We start from the raw sequence: 18,682 nt of genomic DNA on the forward strand, positions 1-18,682 counted from the left end.
CACCTTGTAGAAACCTGTAGCTTTCAGAATGTATACTCACCCTCTCTGGCCTGCTATCCCGTCCTGGCGGCTTTAAAATATCATCTACATTTTTAGATTCTGGCTTCCTTTCTACTCGTGGAGCAGGTGGTGGCTGACGAGGCATTGATGGAGCAGAAATAGGAATCCTTTCCTCAGGGTAATTTCTACGATCACCTTCAAATTCCAGTGTTTGGACAGAAGAATTTTCTTAGTTCAGTAAAATAAAAAAATTAAGATGTTCATACCCAGCTGAGCTGATTTAAACAGACCTTCATTATTTTAAGTTAAATTCACAGCTATGTCCTCAAAATAATTAAAATTTCTAATCTTAAGCCTTATGCAATCACAGACAGTTTTTAGCAGAGTATATAACTGTTTCATTCATGATCTCATCACCACTGAGAAACAAAACTAAATGCCACCACCTAAAGAAATTTTCCTGAATTATACATTCTGAACAAACCAATACTGCAAATCAATTAATCTTCTACCAACTGATCTTCACCTCTGCAAGTCCATTACTTTTCATAATATTCCAGCATGACTTCAAGATTGAGAAACTGTACCTCCAAACATGGAAGGCCCATGATCATATGCTGGACGATCTGTCTTTCTTTCATATGATGGCCTTTCAAAACCACCTCGCCTGGAGGACGGATGGTCTTTCTTGTCACGGTAAGACTGAGTTCTTGAAGGTGTAGTAGGAAGAACCCTGCCAAAAGAGTATTTTGTGTATTTCTAGAATTTCCACTACGGAATCCAGAGCGAAATGAACATGTACCTCACAGGCAAAATGGACAGCCTGATACACAATACAGCCTCAACTGTATTGATTTTAACGGTGTTCCAAAATCACCTACCTATCATCTCGGGGATGCCGCTCTTTTTCAAATCTCTCTCGTTCGTAGTCCACAGAACCACGGTCTCTGTGCAATTCCCGCTCTCTCTTGAAGTCCCGATGATCTGTGTTGGAATTACCTTGACGCTCAAAATAAGGCTCACGATCTCTTTCTCTGTTGTAGCGACCTGGATGCTCTGAAGGGAGAAACCCATGGAAATCCAAACTACTATTTTGGAAAAAAAGGCAAAAGCAAGAGTGCAAGAAAAGTATACAGAAATACATGATATGTGAGCTAGGATGGACTTAATCAGACCTTATCTCTTTTCCAAACTGTAACAGACAACCACACTGTGCAATCCTACTTAGAGCTATAAAACTGAATGTTTAAAGTGGCTAAGTTATTGACTGCAGTACTCCTCTTGACAATATAAACTGTTATTCTTATGGACCTCTGAAGAGGTGGTTCTTGCTTAAACAAGAGTTACCTAGTTTGAACAAGCTTTTAGTGTTTTACAACTTTTCTTAAGAGCTAACTAACTGTTTGAGAGCTAGCCAAACACCTCCTACCTTTTTGAAATGTTTGCCTGTCTGGTAGAGGTTCTGGACGAAGGGTTACCCTCTCCCCATATGGAATCTGTTCCACTTTACTGGTGGTTATATCTGGTTGAAAATAAACAAAACAATAATTAAGGCTTTAAAACACATGTCTTCCATTTTCTTTCCTCTTCATGAAAAGTCATCAGTCAGTGGCATTAAAAGTGACTGGAACAAGCTACCATAATTTCTTTTAATGGATAATGCAAAAAGAGCTTTACATAAATAAACAGCACCGTGGTTTTTAAAGGCTGAAGTGAGTTTGTGTGTGTGTAGGTAAACAGCTCCATGTTAATGATGGGACTTCTGCCTTTTCAGGTGAGTTCAGGTAGCACGCAGTGTCAGAAAATTATAAGCATTAAAATGCTCTGAAAGTTTCAATAACTCACAGAACTACTGTAATGTCAAGAACAGTAACTGAAAGTCTCACAACAATGACATTTTTTCTAACAGCTTTTAGTAAAACATCTACTTAATGGAACAGATATGGCTTCCACTCTTGTTTTGGTACTTTAGAGAGAGAAAAAAACACTCTTTAAATGACAATGCACAATTTAAGAACTTCTTTATGCCATGATTTCACTCCTGTTAAAACTTAGATTGAGGGAGATTAATTATATTTAAAAACTAGCATTGAATTTTAGCTTTGATAAGCTCAATACTAAACAGCAGAGCCCTCCATTACTTACATGTTAAAAAACTGTACAGGGTGCATGCCCTTCAGAACTAGACTCTGTCTCCCTCTCTGGCTAGAGGGTACCTAACATCCATTATGAAGTATATAAATAATGCAAACACCAGCCACCTTCTGCTTTAAATCACTAAGTCACACCTAAGAACTGTAACCATCCGAAGTACCTTCTAGCCCAGTTACTTCCATACTCACCTACAAAGGGATTAAGGGAAAGTATCAGTATCAATCTAAATACAACACATCATTTTGTGTTTATTAGAAGCAGCCATGGCTATACACCATTCATGGAATAGCAGCCATGGAATATACACCATTCACCAACATGAAATAGCTCTTTTGAGAAGCATTAAGAAAAACACTAAGCTCAGGGTCATAACTGGTTAGAGGTTAGAGACTCCTTAAAACTGCACTGCTCAGCATTACATCATTAATGCACACAAGTCTACACATCAACTGCAGAACATGCATACTTTGCATGGCACACTCCTTTAAAAAAGAAGTCAGGAGAACTAATTGGCTCTTTGATACAGATCAAATACACTGTAATACCCACCTCGCCCGTGGCCATAATCCACCGTTTGCTGAATGATGGGTGCTTTAGGAACTGGTGGAATAACTGGAGAAAGGGACACTGGTACAGCTGATGGAATGGAGGTGTGGACAGCAGGTACTTTCACAGGCGAGGAGACAGGCAGAGGCATCACTGACTCCTGTTTACACAACTCGTACTCCATATTTGCACCTTTATCCTCATTTGTGTCCCACAGTCCATGGAAAGAGTCCTCATCCCAGCGTTCCTGTTCCACAGCAGAAGGTGATGGTTTTAAAGATTGACCATGACTTGGGGTTGTAGTTGGAGTAGAAACTGGAGCATGTGGCCTTGTCATAGGTGTAGTAGGCCTTGCCAGTGGGGCACTTGGTCTTGTCACAGGGGTGGGCTGTCTGAACAACACGGGAGGCTTTATAATAACAGCAGGAGAAGGTTTAATAGCTTGGGCTTCTACTGGTGCCTCTGAAGATAGCTGAGAAGAGACCTAGATGCAGAAAGCACTTTTAATGTAGATCTGTAAACTAACCTTCTCTCATCCTCAGTAAGTGCAATGGCAATCAGTAGTCAAATCATACACATTTTCTAGTGCCTCCACCAAGGTGCTACAGGTAGGAGGACTATTTTTAAAAACTGGTGGACTGATTTAATTTCTTGTTTGCTCACTATGTGAAGGCTCAAACACTACTTATTTTCTTCTTCAAAATAACCTTACCAATTTTAGCTCCAGTAGGCCTATCTCAGTTCAAAAGTGTCTACTGTTTTATTCCCAAAGACTCCTGCTGTCTGCAAAAATTCCTGCTGTCTGTGTGAAGGCAGAAAGTCTGAAAGTAGGGCAGCTTGGTGAGATGCAAAAGGATTGATAAGGTCAGTTTCTTTGCCGAAACCACTGGAAAAATTCACAGAGAGCAGAACTACCTGGAAAACCCTTAACAAAATCAGTATCAGAAGAACGTAAGAAAATGGAAGGTCTTGCCTAGTGGAAAAATAAATCAAACCAAATCCTTCGTGAACCAAACATCCACAAGAAACCCCATGAGTTACAAGACTTTTCAGCATCACAGCAGGTGCCAAGTTAGAGGCAGCCTTATTAGCAACATGCAACAAAAATTGCAGAATGGTTGTAGATACAAAGCTGAGCTCTATAATAACAGCTCAAAGTCACAGCAGAAATATCTGGAGGCAGGAATTCCAAGAAAGACAAAAGTTGTTTGAAAACCTCTAGGCAGATGAGTGAAGTAGTCTGAGATACAAAATACTCAAACTGAGTAAAGTAACTTCCTAAAGGTATCAACATACCTGCAGTTCTTGGTAGCAAATCAGTTCCATTATTTTACTTTACAGAAACTGTAAACAAGGAAGAGGTCACCCAGGCAAAAAAAAAAACCTTGCAGTGCCTCATTCACTGCATAACCCTTCTCTGGACAGAGGGACAAAAAAAGCTTGGTCTGGCTAAATGTCAGACGCAGAAGACCTTATGGCTAAGTTCATTGGTACGAGTAACTTTGGGGTTAAGACGTGATGAAGAATAAAGACTTTGCACCAACTCAGATATTTCCTCCAATACACATTTAACAAAACTGTTTGCTCATTCTAGGAAGGACTTATAAACCGAGTTAGCATGACTGCAGAAGATTGGTTGATTTCTGAATTATCAAAAAACCCAAATATAAGCACCTGAGAAGAGTTCCCAGAACTACATAGGAAATTAAGCAGTAGAGGAGTAGTTGCATCACAACAGGATGAAGGTACACAAACATGAGTTTTCATGCACTTCATGATATTCTAGAAGGTAGTAAGAATTCCCAATAAAAACAGCAAACAGAAGGCTAATGCCCATGCTACATTGAAATATCTCAATTTCTGATTGACGTATCCCCAAATTTTTCCAACTTCAAAGAGGAGATAGCTCTTGAAGTAGGAAAAGCAGTGCAAATTGAAATAACTTAAGCAAGGAAAAGCAGAGTCTTCTTGTGACCCTTACATTCCTGGTCTGGAAGAGCTCACCTCTTTTTGTACATTATCCTGCTGCAGTCTAGACTGTTGAACTTCATGTGCCACCATCCCTGATGGGTCATACTCAGAAGACAGGTGGACTGACTGAGCAGAAAAGGCTTTGGAAAATTTGAAGAAACTAAGAAGTTGTTTTGCCTCAACAGAAGATAGCTCAGGTTGTAAGGATTGCTGGGGAGGCATTCCACACTGAAATTTGACCATCAGTGTGTAGAACTGGTTCAACATACACATAAATAGTAATTACTACCAACATGTTATTAATGTAAGATGAATTTACCTGAAAGGCACCTGGTCTTGTGCTTGTGTTCTGTGATCTTGGAGAGTCCTGTGTGGCAATGTCAGGTTTGAACTCCTTCAACTTCTGTAGCTGTTCTTTCTGCTCTCTGCACATGCATCATAAGAAAGTGTTATCAGTCTATAGCTTAAATGAAAAATTAAAGAAATCAATGCTCATGGTGAAAACATATTAACTAGCATCAGAGGCCCAGTCAAAAGAAGAAAAGGACACAGCAGGCTTTCTGCTGCAATTCAGAAATCCCTGTTTCACATCCACCTAACCATGGAGGCATTTAGTGTATTAGCTGCATGGTTTTTGATCACAGGTTGCCTGAGTTACGCAGTTATGCTTTTGTGCTTTACCAGAATCTCTCCCCTTGAACAGTGTCCTGGGTTGCAGTGTATTCTATTACCATCCCCATCAGCTGTTGAAATCAGGTGGGGCAGTGTTTCCTTGCCTCCTCCCCCCAGACTATCTTTCTGTTAATTGCCCATCATTGTCCTGCCGCCTGACTCAGACATAACTCCCTCCAGACTATCTTCTGTTAATGAGCCTAATCAACACTTTGCCTCATGACTCGTTATCCCATTGTGAGATGCTCCGCCCAGAGGGAGGAACCAAGCATCCCATCCTGGATATAATCTGAGGCTGAACACCAGAGACACTGGCTTCCCACTGGATTTCCAGAGGACAGGAGCTACACAGCCACCATTGGACTTCTTGAGGAAGAGCACTGTTTTACTACAGGATCACTGCTTCAGAGGACTGCCGCCACCATTCTACTACCAGACTGCTACCACCACCCTGCCTAACAGGGTGTCAGGTTGTACCTTGACTCTGTCAGTTTGACAGTGTTTTCTTTTACCTTTTTTTTTCCCCTTTTCTTTAATTTCCATTAAATTGTTATTCTGACTTGGTGCCTCCCACTGGTTTGTTTTCAAACTAGTACAAACAGTAAAGAGCAAAGCTGGATTTTTAGCTTCCGTCAACACCTTCTGCAAGCAAGAAACCCCTTGGAAATGCATACGTAAGTGCTCTCATTTACTTGCTCTGATTCACGTGGTAACAGGATTGAAGCCAACAAAGCACAAGAGATTCCAATATATAAAAACCAGTGAGTCTAACTTCTGCTTCTTTGGTTTATATATCAAAATGCTATTCAATATACAACCAATGCATAGTCTACAGAGCAGAGACCAGGTTCAGCTGTGAGTACTACAATCACTGGATGACAAAGTTCTAGTGAATATGTTTTCCTTTCCCTTCAGTATTTGTTAGATTTTTTAATCTAGGTTTTTCAACTGCTAATTACTCTGTGTATTGAAGTAGTTTCTAAATAACAACTAAGCATGGGATCCCTCTATAACAAGACATAATAGAAACCACCCTAACTACTAATACATCTGTTCAGTGTTCAGCAGAAGGGGAACTTGGCTCAAAGAAAAGAATCCTCAGTGCTTTGTGAGTACAAAGAGTAAACTGAGCACTACACTAGATCACAAATATAGAACAGTCTGCAGCTGAGAGTATGCTGTTTCACATACAATAAAAGCAAAGCCAGAAGAAGGCTTTACTTTTGGAGATGAAAGCAGTTATGTACAACACTACTGGTATAACTCTTGGCTCAAAAAATCCCCATAAAAATTAATAAGTAATCTCCATAAAGTTGTTCCTACTGTTCAGACTTAGATCACCTGCCTGTAAGAACCTAATGAGAAGTACCAGTGTTAACTAATCTTAAGATTACTCTCATATTCTATTAAAAATCAGTATCATGCTTATATTTCCCCTTACTACTGGCTTAGAAAGATGTAACTACTTTTTACATAAAATGTTTTAGTGCCTATGTTTAAAATATTTCAGCCCTATTAAATAATCTACTCTTGTAGTGATTCCCAAACTACAGTCCTAAGCCTAAGTCCACTGGCTTGCAGCTAGCCAAAATAAACAGCAAAACATATGCCTGGCAACTGAAGCAATGGGAAAGTCAGGAAGCTGAAAATAATCTATTACTCCAAACTTTTAGCAAATACTACTTTATAACACAGATTTCACAGTTACTAACACTGTTGAATTAATCTAATTGCAGTGAATGATTAAATTATTCAGAATAAAAGTTCTCCCTTTTCAAAAAAAACGTTTTTCTTGCATTTTGGCATGCAACTAAGACCTTCCATATGGGACAGATGCTCAGCAATCTTACGAGTCTGAAAACAAAACAGCCTGAAGAAAAGTGCAAAACATCTCTACCATGAAATGGTTTGGGTTGGAAGGGATGTCAAAAATCATCTAGTTCCACCCCCCTTTCACTAGATTAGGTTGTTCAAAGCCTCATACAGCCCAGCCTCTTCTATTACAAACTTTGTAACAAACATTATTTGTTTGCTTATTGAAGCCTTAGGAAGTCTAGTAGCTGCTTTATAAAAATATGGTCTTGATGAACTCCTGCATTCATATCCTCCTAATTGTTATATCATTCCTTTTATGCTGATTCCCAGAACTTAATATCAACCAAATTTGACACAATGGTTCACTGACAATACTGGGTTTCAAATAAGAAAGCACTGTAAAAAAAACCCCAAACAAAAACCCACTTAGATTTTAACTAAAAAGTGAGCAATATCCAAAAAATCTTATAGGTCTTAAGAACCACATTAATGTAGGTCTTGAGGGGTAAGTACTAAGAAGCAATTATCATTAAGCTCATCTGACACCACCAAAAGGACTGAAAAGCAATTATCTACAAGTTAATTTGAGGATAACAAAAAGATTGGTCAGGTGATGGGACAAATCTCATCTCGGCGAGTAACATACAGGGAATGCCATGTTCATGGCAAAAGGGACAATCATCTATTTAAGAAAAAAAAAAAATCCATCTATGAAAGCTGTGATAAAGGTACTCCAAGTAACTTCTTCCACATGAGCTCCTACTACCATGCTGTGGGTGAAAGAAATGAAGCCATTACTGTGTTGATTCAAATGGATCCCACAGAATGGGATTCCTATTCAAAATCACAGAACCAGGCAACTCACCGAAGCATTTTGAGCTCCTGGGCAGCCTTCAGAATTATCTCATGCTGTCTTTGGCTTAGGACCATCACTCCTCCCAAGGACTGATCGGAGTCCAGGTTTGAATCTGCTCCCAGCATATCAGAGGAATGTGAAGGTGGAGGAAGGGATGAATCTGAGCGATCGTCCAAAGACCGCAGTCTCTCTCCATCATCTGGATACCACCTATCTGACAACCGTTCCCTCTCCCAGTCAGTCCTTTCAGGAAGGTAGTCTTGCTTCTCCCGCCATGTGTCGTATCTCTCTGGATACTCTCGAATCCTAAGCTCCCCCCTGTCTCGGAGATCTCTGTCATAATGATCTCTGTTCCTATCATCCCTCCACCTATCTTCACGATACCTGTCCAGAGGTGGAAGGGGTGGTAATGGTGGTAAAGGGGGGATATCCAGGTCACGATTCCCCATTTCTCTGTCATCCATAGGTCTCATGTCCCAGTCTCTATCCCATTCTCTGTCTAAATCTTGATCATAAATATCTGAGGATCTTCCAGTTCTATCAAGATCCCTCTCTAGTTCCCTTTCTCTTGGCCTTTTCCAATCATCCCACCACGAATCTCGTCTGTCGTGATCAGATGATAAAGGAGGTAGTGGTGGTAGGGGAGATAATGGAGGCATTGAATGGTGGGATTGCAACCTGTCATCTCTGTCATATGCATCTACAGAATCATCATGATAATCAGAGTTGTGATCTCTCCAGTATTGTTCTCTTTCCCAGTCATCCACCTGCTCATGCTCCAAAGATGGGTCATCTCGACTATCTAAAGGAAATTCCTCCTGCATCGTATCATCTTCATGACCCCAAGAACTCCTGAATGTTTCATCTCGATGGTACGGAGGCAGTTTGTCAGGGTCATCTCCTAGGTGAATGGGTTTACCCATATTGCCTGTTTCAGATCTTCCTGCTTCCCTCTCATGGCTATCTCCCCTCCTGATGGGACACCTCTCGCGGCTACCTGCTCGCCTGACCAGGTCCCTCTCCCGGCTACCTGCCCGCCTCATGGGGACCCTCTCCCGGCTACCTGCCCGCCTGACGGGGACCCTCTCGCGGCTACCTGCCCGCCGCATGGGCTCCCTCTCTCGGCTACCTGCCCCTCGCATGGGCTCTCTTTCCCGGCTACAGGCCCGTCTGACAGGGCCTCTCTCCCGGCTTCCAGCCCGTCCCCTGTCCCAGCTGCCTGTCCGTCCAGGTAGCTCTCTGTCTCGGTTAGAGAATACTCTCTCATGGCTATCTGACCGTCCACCCAGTCCCTTCTCTCGGTTGCCTGACTGTCCATCTGGCACTCTCTCCGTGCTGCCTGACCGTCTATCTGACATCCTCTCCCTGCTGCCTGCTCTCCTGAACATTCCCCTGCCACGGATGGATGCCTGCCTAGCCTGCCCTCTGCCTCTGTATACATATCCTCTACCACGGCCATCGTCCATCCTGCCCATTCCCCGGCCATGGCCATCATCCATCCTGCCCATTCCCCAACCACCATCCATCCTTCCCATTCCCCGGCCACCATCCATCCTTCCCATTCCCCTGCCACGGCCCATTCCCCAGCCGCGGCCATCCCCCTGCCCTCTGCCACGGCCCCTTCCTCTGCTTCCGGGTCCCTTTCCTCTATCTTCATGCATAAATGGCCCTTTTCCTCTGCTTTCCGGTCCAGGTAGGCCCTGGGTGCTATCTGAAGCACTCAACTGGCCATCTGGTGAATCCAAATCCTGATTTCCTGTTACAGGGGTTACTGTATTCTGGTTCTGAATAGGGGGGGTGGGTGCCTTAGACTCGTCTACTTGCTGGTTGGGATCACGTGAACTCCATGTCCACTTTTTAGGAGGGTCTGAACTAGGTTCTTTGACTTCAGGTTTGGATGCTTCCTGTTGAATGTCTGTCAGGTCCTCACTTGGCTCAGTGGGACCTGCACTCTGTGCGTCGGGAGCAGACTCTGTTCTGCTTACAGACTGCTGATCGCCAGCTGTGTCTGTGAAAGGCTCTTTGCTTTCTGACTGCGAGTCTGTCTGTGCCTGCTGCTGCTGCTGTCCCAAATGAGGCCTGGGCCCCATCCACCGTGGACCACTAGGTCGGGAACCGTGTCCCTGTGATGCATTTGTTGTATAAAATTGTCCTGCTGGTCCTCGTGGGATAGAGCCCCATCTACTTGAAGACTGTCCATCTGTATTCTGTCGGTCAAAACGTGACCTGTATCCTTCTGAGCGCTGGGAGTCAAAACGAGGTCCTCTCTGTCTTGAGCCTTCGAATTTGTCATATCCTCTTCCTCGAGGTCCATCAAATCTACAGATGACACAACAGAAATTTTATTCAAATGAACATGTCATATTAAAATCCTATAGATTAATTTTACACAAAATAGAGAACCCATGTCTAAAATCAAGTTGCTTGGGTATTTGGGATTCACAGTTGTACATCACTGGATGAGTCAGGAAGGCCAAATCATGGCTGAAGCTGAACTTTGCAAAGGATGCAAAGAGTTCCAGGAAGGGCTTCTACAGATAGGTCAAAGAAAGTGTACCCCTTGTACAAACATGACCGGCAAACTGGTAACGATGCATGAGGAAAAGACTCAGATACTCAACAACTTTTCTGCCTCAGTCTTCACTGACAACCCTTTGCCCCTTGAGTGGATGGAGTGCAAGACAGGGACTAGGGGTGCAAAGTCACTCCCACGGTAAGAGAAAATAAGGCTCATGATGACCTGAAGAACCTGAATATATGTAAGTCTCTGGGACCTGATAAGATACATCCCAGAATACTCAGGGAATTTGCTACCGTACTTGCCAAGCCACTCTCTGTGATATCTGGAAAATGGTGACAGTCATGTGAAGTACGTGGGGACTGGGAAAAGGAAAACACTCTACCCCTTTTAAAAAAGGGTAGAAAGAAGGACCCTGGAAACTACTGACCTGTGAGTCTCATCTCTGTGCCTGGCAAGATCATCCCAGGAGCTATGCTAAGGCACATGGAGGACAGGGAGGTCATTGGAGACAACCAGCATGGCTTCATCAAGGGCAAATCCTGCCTGACCAACCCAGTGGCCTTCAATGATGGAGTGACTAGTGGATAAAGGAAGAGCTGTGGCTGTCATCTAGCTGGACTTCTTTACGGCCTTTGACACGGACCCCCACAACATCCTTCTCTCTAAACTGGAGAGATACGGATTTGATGGATGGGAGTATTTGGTGGCTGAGGAATTGGCTGGATGGTCATATCTAGAGGGTAGTGGACAATGGCTCAATGTTCAGATGGAGATCAGTGACAAGTGGTGTCCCTCAGACTGGGATGAGCACTGTTTCATATCTTCATCAATGATATAGACAGTGGCATTGAGTGCACCTTCAGCAAGTTTGCAGATGACACCAAGCTGAGTGGTGTGGGAGACATGCCTGATGGACAGGACGCCATCTAAATGGACCTGGAAAAGTCTGAGAAGTAGGCCCATGGGAACTTCATGTGGCCAAGTACAAGGTCCTGCACCTGGGTCAGGGCAGCCCCTGGTTTCACCACAGGCTGGGCAATGATGGGATCAAGAGCAGCCCTGCCAAGAAGGACTTGGGGGTGCTGGTGGATGAAAAGCTGGACATGAACAAAAATGTCTGCTCACAGCCCAGAAAGACAACTGCACCCTGTGCCTATCATCGCATATCACTGAACTCTAAACTAACACACATAAAAGACATGCACTAGCAAGTCATGGAAACAATCTGTTCAGAACTGTACATCCAACAAATCCCCAGGAACAGAAACAACACTTTTTTAAAACTATCAGGAAGTAGAAAATGATTCATTTATATAAAGCTCATGTACTTTGCCAGCAATTCATAAATTATTATTCATTATTGACCACTTTGGAAGAAAAGAGAAGGGAAATAACCATGAAGATATTATTGTAAAGTCTAGCAGAGTATGCAAGGATAGAAACAATTGAACGGAACACCATTATCCTTTGATTCAGCAGACACCACACCAACCCATCTCGAACTAATGACCAGACAGAACAGATGTCGCTTTTGCAACCTGATACCATGTATTAAAGAAAAACATTCAAAAAACAAGATCTTGGATTAAATCATATAGCAGGTATAAAATCAGCAAAGACATATCAAATATTTACAACAGTTTTCCTATTTTCAAAGAAGGAGGATTGTGTCTCTGCGAATGAAAAGGGGGCAGCATCCCCAAGCACTCTACCAAAAAAAAAATGCAATCTACCCTAGATTATGCTCAGGTCAAAGACATCTAGATATCCTTGCTTTAAAAATATAAATACAGAGAGCATGGTGTACATATATTAAAAAACAAAACCTCCACTGAACAAGTACACACTTAACACAACCTCAAAAACATCTGAGAATAAGATATATGTTTAATTTCTTAATAAATCACTGGAAATCTTGTAGCCTGGAACGCCTATCAATCAACAAAAACATTCTTACCTAGGGCCTCTAGGGCCTTCAAAACGCGCTGATCTGGGAGGATCTGGAAGCAATCCACCCGACCTCACTGGTTTATCCTGCACAATAGGTGTGTGTGTCGAAGATACCGCAGAAGTGCCTTTCAGTTCCCCACACTGTTGTTCAGATGAAATAGACACAGTTTGTTTACTAAGATGAACTTGAGACTTTCCATGATCTGATGAGCCAAAGGACGAACCTACTTGAGAATGATAAGGTGAATAGCTAGTTGAACTAGCTATTTTTGATGCATAGGTACCAGGGGTGGGAAGGAGAGCTGGCCTTGGTGTTTCAGTAGCTTGACTGCTTTGAGAACTGGATCCTGAAGGGACAGAGGAATTGGATAACTGAGAAAGAGAAGGGAGAGGCGGGGGGACCACTGGAGGTGTAGTTGAAGGTAAAGTTGGAGGCATAATAGGAATGCCACCTTGACCAGTTTGGGAATATGGAATAAATGGAGGTGGCAGTGAAACATTTGCAGGGTATTGATTCTTCAGATTTTGGAGTGAGGTCACTTTTTCCTGCAGATGGGACTGAGTGACCTTCATCTGCTCATCCCATGCTTTCCACTGTTTCTCATACTCTTGAAGCTGGTCTTTGTGAGGATAGGTTTGAAGCTGATGCTGCCACTGTTGGTTCATTGATCGCTCCCAGTCTTTATGAAGCTGCTGGAACTGTTTTTGCTGTGCCTCATAATGTCGCAGCTGCATGTCCACAGACATTGTCTGCAATGAGATGACAAGAACAGGTTCAAAGTACCTTAGATAGTCAGTTACTCTCAAAGCAACGTATTTCAGGATCACTTGTAATATCACAATTTCCGATGATTTGGCTGCAAGCTTGAGGAAGAACTACACCAAAACAAAAGCAAACACCAACAGTGACATCTCAAGACATTGTGAAAATTTTCACATTTTATGAGTAGATACTATACATATGTATAGGAGACTTCAACAGGACAGATGAAGAAACCTATAATCTGTATAAACTGTATTATTATTGGATCCTAACAATGGCTAAATCTGAAATCAATCTTCACATGTATACACTATGTGACTTCTCAAGGTTTCAGTTTTTGCTATTAACCTGCTCAGAATTGCCTCAGCTGCCTGCAATTACTTTTCTCTAAGCCTTTGTCAGATCTTCTTTTTTGCCCAATGAAGCTTCTTTCAAGGAGTTCTGTCTTTCATTACACGTAGATATCGTAATATTCATGGCTTGATCTGCCTGAGATTTTTACGGTTTACCTGAAGAGGTTTTTTTTTAAAAAAAGAAGACAGCCCAAATTACAAAGAAATGTTTAATGTACCAACTCTACCAACCCACTAAAAGCTCATTCAACTCTCTAATGCAGTAACCAACTTCTACTTAAAAGGTTAAAGATTACAACATTGGTTGCAACTGATTATTTGAGTTAAAAATAATGTGAGATAGTGATTTTCTTAATTACATTTACTGCCTATTTTTGGCATTTATATTTATCATTGTACATATTTATTCTTGTAAAAAAGAGCAGCTTTCAAATGACTCTGTGCAATCATCTGTTTACCTGACCTTTCTGAATTGTTTCTCCAGTAGTAAAACATTCAAAGCTGAGTAAATTCAATATTGTGTTCAGCTTTGCTCCTGTATCACCCAGGAACGTCTGAAAAATCTTACAAGAAGTGTAAAGTCTTGTATTTCTCATCCTACTGAAGCTTCATCGCCATCTGTCAAGGCTGCTTTCATTCTGAAGTTGAGTGACAGTAGGGAAAGTGGATATAAACTTCTACCCAAGCAGAAAAAGTAGCTAGACAAATGAGCCAACTATCACAAATTATTCAGCTACGTATTTTTCAGCAGACCATGAGTGCTGGGTCACCCAGGATGCATATCAAACACCACCTCCTTAGTGTCTCACCTCTAAGTGTGGAGGCTGTTGCATGATCTGTTGATACTGCTGTACTATCTGCTGCAACTGAGCATGCTTCTGCATTATTCTCTGATATTGAAATCCAACCCGGTGATGGGGGTGCTGCTGCCATTGAGCTGCTGCCGCTTGCAATTGCTGCAACCTCAAATCCTCCTCAGGGTCACCAGGAGGTTCAATATTGAGCTACAGAAAAAGGCAAATACTATAAATAAAGGAAAGTTGCTTCAGTCAGAAAAAAACTACACTTGGTGACTACACATTTTACAGGAACTTTTTCACTGTTCCTTACTTTATCATCCCATTTCAGTGTTCCAGCCACCCACAGCTTCTGGAAAGCTGATTTTTATGTCATCTTTTCTTAATGTGAACAGCCTAATCTAAAGGTTAGGCTGATGACAATTAGGTTATTCATACATACAGAAACTACCTACAGGAAAGAGATTAATGAAAATCTGTTACCTGTTGCTAGCAGGAAATGTAATGAGGAACAATGGTTTTTCATGATGAGGTAAAGTGACTCCAAGTGCATTATTTTTGCCACTTTGTAGGAATCTGCATGCTGCAAGTTAAAGTGGAGCACCCTACCTGCAGGGTAATGCACTACCCTACAGTAATCTGTTCAAACATCAATCATGACCTCCATCTATTATACAGTAACTATTACTGAGCATGCTGACAAAAAATATTCAGTGCAAAATTCTTGGCTTTCAGACCAAGTTAAAACACACAGAGAGAAGGGGAGCCAGAACTCACAAACTGCCAGAGAGAAATTAAGAAATAGTTTCTTAAACATAACATTCCTCATCTACTGAGTACCTGATTTTGCATTTCAACATCATGAGGTGTTCTCACAGACAAAGATGACAACGTTGTGGAAGGTGCGGGGGAGTCAGCTCAGACTTGCCTGGTGCATGTGTGGGTGAATATGTAATTCTATATACAAGAAGGGTATTTTCTAATTGGTGCAGCTTTAGCAAATTTTTTTTTAAGACCACTTCACAACATTAAGTTATTGTTACAAAGTATACACGAGAATTTGATGGCATTAATTTTCCTGCGGTTGTGGCTCGTCTAGGATACAAATGGAGCGGCATCACTTTCCAAAGCCTACCTTAGTTTCAGTGGATGTAAGAGAAGACTCGTCTTCTTTGGATGTTGGAGGCAGGGATTCATTAAGAGGAGGTTCAGACTGCTGAGTTGAAGCACTCATTTTCCCTTCTTCAGGCTTTGCTCTCTGCTCATCTGTCACTACTGGACTTTTCATCTGCTGCTGTCCCTGAGCATGGGCTTTTGCCCTTTGCTGCAGGCTAAGCAGGTGCTGCTGGTACCAGTATTGCTGCTGTTCCTGTAACAGACATGTATTTTCTAAGACAGTTTTCACAAAAAAAACAATAGAAAATAATTAATGATACTCACTAGAATCATACTGTAGAAAAGTTTTTAAAACTGTTTTGAGGAAAAACTCACTTCTTCAGCAACAGTACTGCAACGGATGTCAGAAGATCAGACCAAAATTCAGAAACCACTATGTGATGCACACAACCCACAGCAGAATTTATTTTTTACCCCAACAAGCTTACTATTCTCTAACTACAGTTAGCAAACTGTTAGTACTGTTAGCAAACAGTACTAACAAAAATCTGGTGCACAGGCAATAATAAGCAAAATTACTACACATGCTATAACTACCATATTCATTGTTTTTAGAGCTTTTTATATCTAAGAACTACAGGTACTTTTATGAGACTAAGGTAGATAAAATGAAGGGAAGATGGCAGACAGGAGTAAGAGAGCAGTAAAGAGAAAAAGGAGGAAATGTATAGAAGAGATGAAGAGGATGAATAGAGAACACAGACATCAAGTAGACTGAAAATGATGGCTGAAAAATTGTGGTGAAAATGTTTGAATAAAGCTATGGAAAATAAAAAGAACAATCAGAACCAGTATATAGTGAGGATTACGTATCATCTGAATTCTTATTAATCCTGATTCATTCAATAGCTGAAGAGGAAAGTGGATATGGTTGCACCCAAAAAAATTACCCATTTAAGAAATAATAAGCTTTCCATTTTAAATATTTCAGGGTAGAACTAAGAGAACTCAAGGCAGATGACAGAAGCTTCAAAAAGTAAGCTGCCACTAACATAAAAAACAAAAGACTAAAGATAAGTATCTCTACACTTAAGTAGCAGTGTCTTAAAGAGACCTGAGTAAGAAACCAACAGTTCTGTATATCTTCCAATATGAGAAATATCAGGCATCAAATGAATGGAAAGACAGATGTGGGAGGCTGCTCTTCACCTGACATGGTCTTGTGCCACCGAAGTCCCTGCTAGAGACCTCTCCAACGGCTAAAAGTTTGTGGATTCAAGACACAGCTCAGAAAAATCTACATATTTTAAAAATAAATGCACCATTTACAGCTAAGACAGCTTCTGTATCTTAGGAAAGTATTGCTATACCCTTGATTTTTAAGCTGTTCTCTTAGCATCTGCTTTTAGTCACTGTCAAAGACAGAACGATAAAATACTGTACTTTTTGGTCGAACCTAGTGCAACCATTCTTGTGCTCTCAACTCCATCACCTCTGAGAATCTGTGACTGATCTCCATCTTTTATACCTTTTGGTCTTCCTTTCCATCCAACCATGCACAGTTAAGAAAAAACACCTATATAAAGCCCAGTCAGAAACAGAAAAGAATCCAAAAGATGCAGGCATTTCAAAACAAAAGTGTGACAATATCAAAGCAGAAAGTGCTGTCTGATGAGATTTCTCAAAAGTGAGTCTGCCCATCTTAAACAAGTTTAAAAGAAGTGTAACTTTCTGCTAGAAACCTACCTCGTGCTCAGATCAGGAATGATGTTTTCTCTTGGTAGGAAACACAAACATGGAGTTGTATTTTTAAAAAAATACTTCTGTAACTTGGAAATGAGGTAAATGAAACGAGAGACTATGCTTCACAGACCTTAAACTGATCGTGCAATTATTCCTGCCATAAATCTTTTTAACAAGAATATGTCTCAGAAGAGCTGCCATACCTTTGGGTGGAAGATGTGCATTTACATTGCAGTGTGGACTCTGTCAGAAACCTTCAACGACATGTTGAAATAAGTGCAACTCAAGGGAGGAGCATACTTTCCCAGCTGTACAAAACCTGATTCAATTATCCATCTCAAAAGGCACTATAAGGTGATTTGCCATTGTGGTACTAGGTGCTATGATGGGTGACCACATGTTCTACTGCCACAAAATTGTTGTCTCCACAGATCCATTTTGTTTCCTCCTCATTCCACCAGCTGGACAAAGGGCTAAAACTCATAATATGATATGGGCTTCCCAGAGCTACGATAATATTATTATTTTCAGCAGATGAGTCAGTGATACCTATTCCTGTGCTATCTGAAAAGCATGAGAAAAGCAGAAGGGTAGATTTTTACAGCTTAGTTGGAGCAAAACAGAAGTGCTAGTGTAGAAAATTTTTCATGATGAAGAGTTTAGTTATTTGAGTGCTTATTTCCTCACAATGACTTGTCATTCAACTGGACTTGTCATTCTTCAAGTTCAATTATAATCCTTAAGCCCAAGGAAAACACCAGCATCAACACAGGCCTTTTTCCATCTTTGGCTGACCAAGAGATCCTGTTGCATTTTACAGGAACACTGAAACCGGCACTACCAGCTCCTGACCACAGGCCATACCACCAATGTTAATGCAAAGTCCACACCAAAAGACTACTCCAAAGTTAATATAGGCGACTCTAGACCACACCATAATACCTATTTTGGGGGACACTAGGTCCTTCCCAGGTGAAGATTACACAAGAATGGTTTAGCACCCTCTATAAAACAAAAGGGCTGTTTTAAAGAGTGAAGCAGTCTGCTAAATGGTGAGGTGGTAAAGCTAAGGCAGCTTTAACAGATGTAGATAAACGCATATTTATGGGTACAGATGTACCCACACATACTTGGAGTAGGAAGGGCATTGCCAGCAGGTTGAGGGAGGTGATCCTGCCCTTCTACTCAGCGTTGGTAAGGTCACATCTGGAGTGCTGTGTCCAGTTCTGGGCTCCTCAGTACAAGAGAGACTTGGAACTCCTGGAACAGGACATGAAGATGCCAAGGGAGTGGAACACCTCTCTCTAATAAGGAAAGGCTGAGGGAGCTGGGCCTGTTCAGCCTTGAGAAGAGACAACTGAGTGGGGACCTTGTCAATGCATACAAGTATCTGAAGGGAGGGTGCCAAGAGGAAGGATCCAGGCT

General features: G+C 41.6%; 1 protein-coding gene across 6 annotated transcripts in view; it reads right to left on the minus strand.

Moving 5' to 3' along the window:
• Positions 1–18,682, minus strand: part of YLPM1 (YLP motif containing 1) — a 44,786-nt gene that overhangs the window by 22,699 nt on the left and 3,405 nt on the right. For 4 of the 6 annotated variants that reach the window (XR_004240588.1, XM_032110700.1, XM_032110704.1 and 1 more), the window contains exons 2-11: positions 15,534–15,767; positions 14,411–14,605; positions 12,493–13,235; positions 8,024–10,333; positions 4,991–5,096; positions 2,704–3,184; positions 1,430–1,522; positions 882–1,056; positions 588–733; positions 41–228 (exon numbers count right to left, since the gene is read on the minus strand). Coding sequence is in view for 5 of the 6 variants with exons in the window: in XM_032110700.1 (XP_031966591.1) it covers positions 41–228; positions 588–733; positions 882–1,056; positions 1,430–1,522; positions 2,704–3,184; positions 4,991–5,096; positions 8,024–10,333; positions 12,493–13,235; positions 14,411–14,605; positions 15,534–15,767 (4,671 nt within the window). In the remaining variant the exon portion in view is untranslated. The remainder of the gene's footprint in view (positions 1–40; positions 229–587; positions 734–881; positions 1,057–1,429; positions 1,523–2,703; positions 3,185–4,990; positions 5,097–8,023; positions 10,334–12,492; positions 13,236–14,410; positions 14,606–15,533; positions 15,768–18,682) is intronic. The other 2 variants (XM_032110702.1, XM_032110701.1) reach the window with 2 other exon arrangements.

The sequence above is a fragment of the Corvus moneduloides genome, chromosome 6 (assembly GCF_009650955.1).
Source record: "Corvus moneduloides isolate bCorMon1 chromosome 6, bCorMon1.pri, whole genome shotgun sequence".
In the NCBI taxonomy this organism is placed as follows: Eukaryota; Metazoa; Chordata; class Aves; order Passeriformes; family Corvidae; genus Corvus; species Corvus moneduloides.